Source organism: Symphodus melops, assembly GCF_947650265.1.
Source record: "Symphodus melops genome assembly, chromosome: 1".
NCBI lineage: Eukaryota > Metazoa > Chordata > Actinopteri > Labriformes > Labridae > Symphodus > Symphodus melops.
In genome coordinates, this window is record NC_136691.1 from 54,331,646 (window position 1) to 54,342,766 (window position 11,121).

At 40.2% G+C, this 11,121-nt stretch overlaps 2 protein-coding genes across 2 annotated transcripts; one reads left to right on the top strand and one right to left on the bottom strand.

The window, feature by feature from the left end:
• Positions 1-445: 445 nt before the first annotated feature.
• cUnh2orf68 (chromosome Un C2orf68 homolog) lies at positions 446-4,221 on the bottom strand. The gene is made up of 4 exons (XM_079355950.1): positions 3,925-4,221; positions 2,335-2,450; positions 2,097-2,242; positions 446-1,971 (listed from the first exon to the last, which is right to left on the bottom strand). The coding sequence occupies exons 1-4, from the start codon at positions 4,032-4,034 to the stop codon at positions 1,849-1,851; spliced, it is 495 nt and encodes a 164-aa protein (XP_079212076.1). The 5' UTR covers positions 4,035-4,221; the 3' UTR covers positions 446-1,848.
• Positions 4,222-5,440: 1,219 nt separating this feature from the next.
• Positions 5,441-10,377, top strand: usp39 (ubiquitin specific peptidase 39; the record flags this gene model as incomplete). Its single annotated transcript, XM_079370321.1, has 10 exons — positions 5,441-5,650; positions 7,272-7,350; positions 7,453-7,547; positions 7,646-7,782; positions 8,386-8,538; positions 8,621-8,846; positions 8,978-9,052; positions 9,653-9,720; positions 9,822-10,010; positions 10,231-10,377. The coding sequence occupies exons 1-10, from the start codon at positions 5,590-5,592 to the stop codon at positions 10,375-10,377; spliced, it is 1,230 nt and encodes a 409-aa protein (XP_079226447.1). The 5' UTR covers positions 5,441-5,589.
• Positions 10,378-11,121: the final 744 nt, after the last annotated feature.

Genomic DNA, 11,121 nt, shown 5'->3' on the forward strand with positions numbered 1-11,121 from the left:
AAACACTCTTCAGTCAAGAGACCTGGAAATAGTACTACGCTGTCACCACATACCACGTACATGTGCACACTTCTAATCCTGCAACTTTTTTTCTCCGATTTCCTCGATGAAATTATTTTTCACGCCTCTCTGCAGCGTGAATCTTTTTGAAGTGGGAGGACATGCAACGAAGGATCGAGATCCGATACAAACCCACATCTGCTGGAACAAGGACTGCAGCCCCCCTCTAAGTAAGGGTACAAAAACCTGCAGTTCATCGAGTGTCCACTAGAGGCTGGCTGCAGAAGAACTGCATGTCACATACACACCTATCCAATAAATCCGTTTACAGCCTGGTTCAAAAAACAAAATAAATCTGACTGATGTTTTTGACTTATAATATTCAGACAGAAGAAATGAATGAGTGAATCCACGAGTGCACATTGAGACACATGCAGACAATAAATAATGTTTTTATGTCGTTTTATATGTGAAGCGTTGTGACTTCGAAAAAATATTACAGTATCAAAAATAGAAATATTTTAATACATCTCAAAATAAATAAGAATATTGAAAACAATGTAAATATGACACAAAAAGAACACGATCATGGCCACATTCACAAAACTCTCAGAGTCGAAACAAACTAAAACGTATTCCTCACATTTCTACAAACGAGGCCGCTGACAGACTGATGATCCGCTCACAGTTCGGCTTTTTTTTTTAAACAACAAAAAAAGTCTTTTGTAAAAGTATGAAATACAGGACCGGGTCACCAATGAGGGAAGGTTAACAGTTTCTCCATCGAACAGTATGGCGGCCCTGAGCGGACTGACTGACACCAGAGTGCTCCGAGACCAAGACCAAGACCAAGGTGAGACCAGGTCAAGACCAAGACCATAAATCATCGTGTGTGCAGGGAGCGAGTCGCTCAGCTGTAACAGGAAGGATAAAAACTGCAACTGAAGTTATTTGTTGTTTTAGAAAGAGTCGTTTTTCCGTCTAATCAAAGTAATGACGAGCACAAATGGCCTGTCAGCGGCGGTCTTGATTTATAATCCAGAGTCTGCGGTCGAGACAAGATCGAGAAACTTTCCATTTCCAGACCGCCAAAAAAATGGTCTCGGGACCAAGACTGATTTTGAGTTCCGCAAAAAACAACCATTTGGCTAATTTTCCTGTGGCGAGTACTCTCTGGTTGTTTTCCTCGAGAGATCAACTTGTTTATTTAATTTCCGGTGGTCACAACACTTCTGTCATTCCGGTTATAACGGATTAATTTATCTGATTATCTCGAGAGATAATAAAGCTTGTGTTCCAATGATGTCAGGATCACTTTCTGGGCACTAGGAAACTAAATATGGCCAGACCACCACATGCCATGCCCAAACTAACGAGGCAAAATGAACCTGCTTCTCTGTTTGTTTGGTGATAAATAAGTTGAGGTCTCAAAAAAACCAGCCGGATATTACTCATCATGTGGAGTGAAATAAACCACATGGGTGCACGCGCTCTGAGGGCTCCTCTAAGAGAGAGACTACTCCTCATGAATGTAAGTGTTGGAAAGCTCCTTATGTGTCCCTTATGTTCTGAATCAGAGGACGAGGGAACAGCTCGATGTGGATCGTGTGAAGTTAACCTTTAACCGACAAGTCGTCTTCCTACTGTATCGTCTACGTCAGTTTCTTCTTCTGCAAAAACAAAAGAAATATTTGTTCGTTAATCTGGATCTCCGCTCGCACAGATCCCTCAGTATCAACTCGACACCGTGAACAGTGTTCATAGCTCAAAGAAGCACCGAACTGCTCGTGAAGTGTTGCTCCTCTTTGTCTGTAGTCCCTGCTGTCGTCGCCATGTTTCGGGCTTCCATCAGCGCTTGTCTCGTCTTTTGTCTATTTCCTTTCGGATTCGAGTCTCTAGAGCTGCTCTCATGGCGGAATCCAGGATGTTCTTTTCTGCAACACGTTCCACCACCTTCGCAGGCTTGTCCTCCTTATGAAAGCGAAAGAACAGGCGTGCATTAGGAGCAGAAAATAGTTAAATACAAGAAGAAGAAGAAGAAGAAGAAGGAGAAAAAAAAAAAAAAAAAAAAAATTTAATTTTTTTGCGCATTTAACCTTGTGCACAAGAAAGGAGGTGATGGAACCAGAGTCGGCCTGATAGTCGAGCCAGAAGAGTTCGGTCCTGTGTGACTCTGTTTCTGTGCTCGATCCGCTCTCGTTCCACTCTTCAGCCTCCGCACCGGCACCTGGCTCGGATCCGTCTGGAAAAATCAGCCCACACACACACAAACGCATGAACTTTCACTGCTCGACTGTTAAAGGCTGAAACCGAGCACAGTCGTATGAAACTCACGTCTGCGTCGAGGATGGTACACTTGGATGTCGGGTCGACGGGGTCGCCTCGGGGTGGTGGTGTGCCTCCGCCGCTGCAGCTCTTTGGCTTGCTTCACCTCTTTATCATAATCATCACTTCAGGAAACAGGAAATCAACATTTTAGGAGGTCATCTCAGATATATTCACCTCAGTTCTTTTCTATTATTGTCACTTCTGTGGGAACGTCATTTAATATACTTCTGTGTGCAGATAAACTGATAAACCATTATCTGTAAAGAAATGTGCAAAGCAACATGTCTCTAAATTTTCAAACAACTTTTATTAAATCACCACAGTAAGAAGATGTCGTAAAAAAACTAACTAAAAAACTTTTCTACAAAGTGCACATGTCGGGGTTGGATTAAATTTCCCTTTCCACAACCTAATCTTCAACCGTCCAACAGAAGAGTTAAAGTGTACATCCGTTTAATATTTAACTCTACAGGCTACACATTCTTTCACTACCAGCATGTAAAAGTTCTCCTGTGGTTTGCAAACTGAGCAAATATTTTGTTCATAGTTCTAAGATAAGGTTGTCAAAATGTTAAATTACCAATTTAAAAAAAAAAAAAAAAAAAAAAAATAGACAGAAAATATATAATAATAATTACAAACAGTGAAAAGTATAATTCAGAAAAAAATATTAAGGATAATCTTGGGGGAAATTTGGGTGTCACAACAGCTCCAAAAAAACAGTAAAAACAAGGAATATAAACAAAAAGAACAGCAATGAGCTTTGGATAATAAGCTATTATAAGTTAGATGTCCACGAAGGAGTGAGAAGAAGTAAAACTTATTAAATCCCATCCCCTCTCCATCTATCATTAGATATAAAATGAAATCTATTTTTATAGTTTTAATATTCATTTTTTCATATATATATATATATATATATATATATATATATATATATATATATAACATTAATATTATTATAAACTATAATATATCAATACATTATAGTTTGATTCATATATAATAAATATATACAATATATAAATATATATAATACTAATCTTGAATCTTCTGTATAGTTGTGGTCATAGTTTAAATGCCCTAAAAATTCAGAAGAAATAATAAATCAATTTAAATCGTATCGCGATATTCATCGTAACGTGATTTGAGTTTAATCACATCAATAACAAAAACAAACATTTACATATTTGTTGTTTTGTTCCATTGACACTAAATCAGACCCAGGCCTCATCTTACGTTACACCTGAGGCTTTACATCCTCTGTGTTAGTCTTTAACCTCACCGCTGAGTCTTTAATTAATTAAATAAAAATTAATAGAAACATTTATGTGAGAGTACAGTCAGAGTGAAGGATTGTTTTGAGCTAACCAGCTAGCTGCCTGCAGAGATGCTAACCAGCTAGCTGCCTGTAGAGATGCTAACCAGCTAGCTGCCTGCAGAGATGCTAACCAGCTAGCTGCCTGTAGAGATGCTAACCAGCTAGCTGCCTGTAGAGATGCTAACCAGCTAGCTGCCTGTAGAGATGCTAACCAGCTAGCTGCCTGTAGAGATGCTAACCAGCTAGCTGCCTGCAGAGATGCTAACAGAACTCACCGGGCGATCTGGTTCCTCCGGATGTGGTGCAGGAAGCCGTGGCTCATATCCAAACGACCCGAACGTTTATATTTCTGCTCGAGAGATTCATCGTCCCCTAAAATATCCATGTCAACAAACCCGGTTACAGTATGTGTGAGTTAATGGGCCGCTAATGATTGCAACAAGTCTCAGTCACATCCATGAACACGGACAAAAAGCTACATGCTAGCTAAGGAAAGTGTGGTCCGACTAAAACTAGCCCGGAGTTCACGCGCATGTTTTTACGGAAGACGATTAGGGCCAAAACATGAGCGATCAGACCTTAGTGTTCGTCTTATATAGACTTTAAAAGGGATTTACCCCCTTTTTTTAAACCAGCAGTATATTTTAATGATGGATAATTTAGTAATCAAGGCTTACTGTAAAATGTTAAAATAATCCGCTTTTTTATGACAGGTACAGTTAAACTAGCGCCATATAGTGATATATATATATATATATATATATATATATATATACACATATATATATAGTGACACAGGAGAATGTATACAAATACACTGAATTTAATTTAATTTCTTTGACAAGGTTAGATGTGATTAATATGAATGTGTGCAATCTGCTGCCTCAATTTTATTGAGTAGTGAATGTGTATCTCTTTTTACAGTGGAGGGAAATTTAGTTTGCAGTCGGGGAAAAACAACATCAACAAGACAAATAAACAATGCAACTAACATAATGTTAGTTAGTTATTGTATTTTAAAGCACTTTATAAACCTGTCTGTTGTATCTCTCGTATGTCACTTTAAATCATCACTGGTCACTTTAATCTGCCATTCACTGCACATCATTTCTTCATTGTCCTGTTGAGTTTACCCAACTATATTCTTCTAAAAACTATTTTTCAAATTGTATTTATGTTGATATTCTTTTGGGTTTTTTTTTAGTTTTTTTAAAAAACTTTTTTTTCATTTCTGTATTGCTGCTGTAAAACCCTACTGGGGATCAATAAAGTCATATCTTATCTTATTTCCGTTATCTGCTTTTATATTATTTTTATTTTCATTCTCTGTATGGTCCGTCAATATACCTCTGCTCGTTTCTTTCCCTGAATATCAATGTATTCGTTTTCATCTGTAAAGCACTTAGTAAACAGCTGTTTTTATAAGTGCTATAGTTATATTATTATTATTATATAAAGAAATTAAAAGTGCATAAGACGCAAAGGACACAATGCTGCTGACCCTAGTCCCCTTACATACTTATTTTACATGTAGACGAAAAAACGCAAAAGTTCAACACAGAATAATCCATAATGATCTATAAATTAAGTGTTGCCTTGATATACTGTAAGTGTTACAGATATTTCCAATGATTGAATTTATTTATATTTTTGATACTGTACTGCAAAATATGCGTGATGTTTATAAAATATTGAACATGAATTTGAATATACTAGATTAACATGTTTTTATTAATTTACTATTGATGAAATAAAGCAACAGAGAACAGCGTTTCTTCCTTCACGCGCGTGTCGGTGTCGGTGTCGCGTTTTAACTCCGGGTTAGTTTTTGGTCGACCGTTTCACCGCGAGTTTAGACGCGCTTCAACCATTCATCAGTTTAAAGTTTGTCCTTCTCTTTTCTTTAAACTAAATAAAGAGTGACTCTTTATCTTACTGTGATGGTTTCTGTGAAGCGAGAAAGAGAGGCCGAGGTGGACGATGATGATGAAGACGACAGAGGTAAAGTTGTAAACTTTAAAAACGTTTGTTCAACGTCCGGTTAGCTTGATTGCTAACGTGAGTGTTAGCCTGCAGAGAAACGCGTTTATTCATTTTTATTCCCATTTCTGTCTGACTCCAACAACCGTGTCAACATAACCTAAGCAACACAGTCTGAACGGGGTCATTAAACCACTGTACTTCCAGGTTACTCCTATTTTAAAATAAATAAAATCTAATAACAACAACACGGAGGCTAGGTTAGCTAGCTTAGTTCTGCTAGCTACTATTGACTCACCAACATCTCAGCTAGTACAAATAAAATGTCGATAAAAATGATGTTTTATTATTGAATGTATCAGGAAGATACTCCAGAACAACATGTAGACCTCTAGTGTTTTTATATACAAGAGATAAACAAACAGAAAACAGTGATAAGAAGAGAAGCTCTGATCATCTTGTCACATTTAGAGAATAAAAACATTAATTAAATAAAAACAGTAATAAATTAAAACCTCAATGACAAACAGGTTAACAGTTTCTAACTGAATCTGTTTCACCTTTCGTTCAAATACATTTAGAGAGAGTCGTGTTGAGAGTTCAGTGAGTCTTTACATCCCTGTTTTTATTATTATTATATCCTGTTACTCTTTATTTTCAAGGCATGAGCATATTGTGATAGTACTTGAAGTGTATTACATATTAGATGAGTCCTTTTGAGGTGTATCACCTCGTTTTCAACACATTTACAAAGACACAAGTTCAACATCGTAACATAAGGACAAAAACACTACAGACAAAACAAGCAAAGTAACACATTCAACAGAGAACAGATACAACATTAAAACTACAACAACCAGACACGACACCTTTAGAGGAGAGGAAAATTACACAAAGTGAATAAAGTATTGTTAAAAAGTAAAGTGTCAGAGGTTCTGGTGGCTCAGGTTCAGTGTCTCTGTGTATGGAGGCTACAGTCCTGGACCCGGGTTCAAATCGAAGCCACAAATTAAAAATAATTAAATAGAGTGTTAAAATTGAAATACAAAATGTAAATTACAATTTCTGGACAGAAATAACAGAGAGAGGTGGAGCGGCATGAAGAGGGACAGACACAGACACAGAGAGAGAGAAAGGAGAAATATCAGACGAGCTGCTCTACATGAGAAATGAACAACTTGATTGTAACTGTTTTGCTTGTGTAGCAGAATAAAAAAATATATAGAAATGTTAGAAAGTGACTATTACTGTTTTGGTTGAAGAAACTCAAAGTTGTGCAGCAGCACTTGTTGGTAAGACGTCAGCCCTCAGAGTGAGCAGGAGAACATTATTAACGTTGATATGAAATGAGCAGCTGCAGGTCCAAGCTTTCTTCTATCAGTGTGTTCGTATACACACTTATTGTCATGATGTGTGTGTACAAGAACATACACGTGCACACACGCCTCATGTTGGAGGTTATAGTCCTACAAGCGAGTGCAAACTCTCTCTCTCTCTCTCTCTCTCTCTCTCTGATTTCTGACTTTATTGGCTGTCCCGTCTCTAAATAAAGGCACAAAAGTCCCAAAATAAACTAACAAATTACTTGTGTAATATCTCTACAGAGTCCCACCTTTTATCTTATTCCTTTATTTTCTTCCAGTAGCTCCTAAAATGATCCGAGGACGTGTGGTAGAAGACCGGAGGAGTCGTCACTGTCCTTACCTCGACACCATTAACAGGTGTGAAAACATGTTGGTGGTGATGTTTAAGTGCTGTTCGTCCCTGTCCTCTGTCCTCTGTCTGATTCTCTTGTTTCCGTTTTTTTTTTCTCCATCCATCAGGAGTGTGCTGGACTTTGACTTTGAGAAGCTTTGCTCCATCTCCCTCTCTCACATCAATGTCTACGCCTGCCTTATATGTGGGAAATACTTCCAGGGTAGGTGATGTGTCGGACTTTCAGCCACAGATCATCACACACACATTGTCGTATTTGTTGGGCTGATTTTTTTTGTCCCCTGCACTTCCTTCTTCTAGGTCGAGGTCTTAAGTCCCACGCTTACACTCACAGTGTGCAGTTTACTCATCACGTGTTCCTGAATCTGCACACACTCAAGTTCTACTGTCTGCCCGACAACTACGAGATCATCGACTCGTCACTGGAGGACATCACGGTGAGTAGAGTCGCTGAGTTATTCAATTAGATTTTCAGCAGCGTCCTCTAAAAAAAAACAAAAAACACCTTCAACCAAAAGCTGTCGAGGTTAGAGCTAGTCATGTAGTCAAGACCGAGACAGACCCGAGACCGGAGTGCTCAGAGACGAGACCAAGACATTCAGGGGGTCGAGACAGAGTCAAGACCAAGACCATAAAGATCACAGAAAAGTCCTCAGTTTAGTATGCAGGAGGCGTGTCGCTCACTTAGACGGTAACACCGGGAAGAAGAGGCTCTGTCCTTCTCCTTTCTTCACAGTGATGATAAGATAAAACAGCGTTTCAGTGTTCGCCCAAGTCTTGAGACCGAGACGAGACCGGGGTCTGTGAGTCTGAGAGACCACGTACCCTGTGCTGCCGTTCACGGTCACTCTCGTCAGACGAGTCTCCGTCTCACTGGCTGCTCCGTTTTACACATAACTTTTCTTTTTATATCCATTTATATTTGCACCTTTTTTTAATAAATGAAATTTATTTTTTTATCCTGCATCAAGTCAGTGCAGCGACACGTCGTTCTTATCTGCTGTGTAACAGAAGCTCTGTGTGTCTGATTGTCTCCACAGTATGTGCTGAAGCCAACTTTCACCAAGCAGCACATCGCAGGTCTGGATAAGCAGGGAAAGCTGTACCGAGCGTACGATGGAACGACCTACCTGCCTGGCATCGTCGGGCTCAACAACATCAAAGCCAACGACTACGCCAACGCCGTCTTACAGGTATGGACCCCCGCCGCCGCCGCCGCCTCCGACGCTGTTTTAACTTCTGATCATGTCATACATTCATTTTTTTTCCTCTCAGGCTTTTTCTAACGTTCCACCTCTGAGGAACTATTTCCTGGAGGAAGAAAACTACAGGGGGATCCGCAGACCGCCGGGGGACATCATGTTCCTCCTGGTGCAGAGATTCGGTGAGCTGATGCGCAAACTTTGGAATCCGAGGAACTTCAAGGCTCACGTGTCTCCTCACGAGATGCTGCAGGCCGTGGTGCTGTGCAGCAAGAAGAACTTCCAAATTACCAAGCAAGGTAACGCTTCACCTGTCGGAACGCTTTAGTGCTGAACATGTCGGAGACGCAGGGTGTAAAACAAGGCGGCACTCTGAAGAACACGCAGGCTGTGGTGCATGATTGATCGCTCTCTCTCTCTCTTCCTGCAGGAGATTCTGTCGACTTCATGACGTGGTTCTTGAACGCTCTGCATGGAGCTCTGGGAGGCACGAAGAAAAAACCATGTAAGTAGAACATATCCGATAGTCTGATTTATATTTAATATAAACTGAAGGTACACGTGTCACAGAAAAAACTTAAACCCTTTTTTTTTTTTTTTTTTACGTGCACTCCTGAAATCTTCCTGAGCTGCTCGTTCACTGCAGGAAGATTTCTCTAATGATGCTATTAGAGACGGTTCAAATTGAGGACTTTATTTTTTTTATTCAACATTCGATCATTTATCCAAACCTCGGAGAGAAAGTTCACATTCGAACTGTCGTGACTGAGCCGTGCAGATTTAAGACACACAGTACGTTTCTTCTCAGCGCTCCAGGCCGGCGGAAGTAGTTTGCAGTTTGATCCAGCAGAGGGCGCCGTTACATGCACTTTTGACCTCAGTGAATGAAGGCAGTTATGTGAAAGCATGAGGGAGACTCGTCTCTCCGCAGACAGCAGAACACCATAAACAAACCTGCAGATATTTGTGTATACAGTGAACCTCTGTGGGCTCAAACCAGAAATCTTTAGGAAAGTTTTGTGCATGTGTGCTTAAAGCTTTGGATACAGTTTTATTTCAAATGTGAATCTTATTTTGTTCTTTTTGTTTTTTTCTGCCCTCATAGCAATCATTACAAAAGCATTTCAAGGCTCTATGAGAATCTTCTCCAAGAAACTTCCACACCCAGATTTAGTAAGTTTACCCGACCCGTTTGTGTGTTTCCAAGACATCGCTACAATCCTACAAATCCGCCTGTATTTAAAAGGAAAGTCACGCGTTTGTTTTTCTTCCAGCTACCAGAGGAGAAAGAGGCATTGCTGGTAACGGAGGAGTACCAGGAGCAGATGTCTGAGTCCACCTTTCTGTTTCTGACCCTCGACCTCCCAACAGCTCCACTTTACAAGGACGAGAAGGAGCAGCTGATTATCCCCCAGGTCCCGCTCTTTAACATCCTGGGCAAGTTCAATGGAAACACAGAAAAGGTAGCAGTCCATTCACACCTTCTATCCCGAGACGTTTGATCTGCATGATGGATTAAAAGTAAAAAAAAAAAAAAAAAGGCTTCATGCAACATTGCAAAGAAAATGTTTTTAATGAAGATTTGGTTTGGCTGAATACTGCACGGTTGGTAATAAATGCAGCGGCCTGTTTTTTCTCTTCCAATCCTCTAACTGAAGATCTTTGCACACTTTGCTTCCTCAGGAATACAAAACCTACAAAGAGAACTTCCTCAAACGCTTCCAGCTGACCAAACTGCCTCCGTACCTCGTCTTCTGCATCAAAAGATTCACCAAGAACAACTTCTTTGTGGAAAAGAACCCCACCATCGTTAACTTCCCCATCACGTGAGTGCTTGAAGTACATCGGGGACACGCTGATGATTAGGGATCAACAGATTTGTGAAAACCAGGGTCGATACAGACGTTTCTGATGTGTGCTTCTTTCGTTGTTAAGCATCGGTGCATCCCTACTGATACTGTGAAAAACTGATTATTGTGAACTTCATGTTTGTTTTTAAAAGTGCTGTCACAGGCCTGATAAGTGTCAGAGCTCCTCTTCAACATGTGTGTGAAGTGTGTTGTTGTAAATCCACTCTGATCCTGTATTTGATCATGTCTATAAACCCCTCTATTTCAGCCCTGCTCAGAACAGGCTGTTTCTGTGTGTGTAGCTTTAAATATGTAAATGAGCTGTGTCTGACCACGCCCCCTCTCTGGAAGGGCTCGGGTGTACTCGCTGCTTTCTCGCTCCATGTCCTATTGCTTACGGTGAGAAGGCAGACTCAGAGGGCAGAACAAACACCTAGCTGTGGGAGGGTCACCCACCTGGGGGAGGGGCTACTGCCCTTTGTGATGTCATGAAGGGAAAATCTCCAAACGGCCTGTTTGAGCACACATTTTCTGGATAGTGGAGTAGTGGATTTTTCACCTTTTAATTTTAAATATTCACTTGTTCATGACGTCACTTTGTTTTTGCTTTAACAGGAATGTCGACCTTCGCGAGTACCTGACAGAAGAAGCTCAAGTTACAGAGAAGCACACAACTTATGACCTCGTCGCCAACGTGGTGCATGATGGGAAACCCACCGAGGGA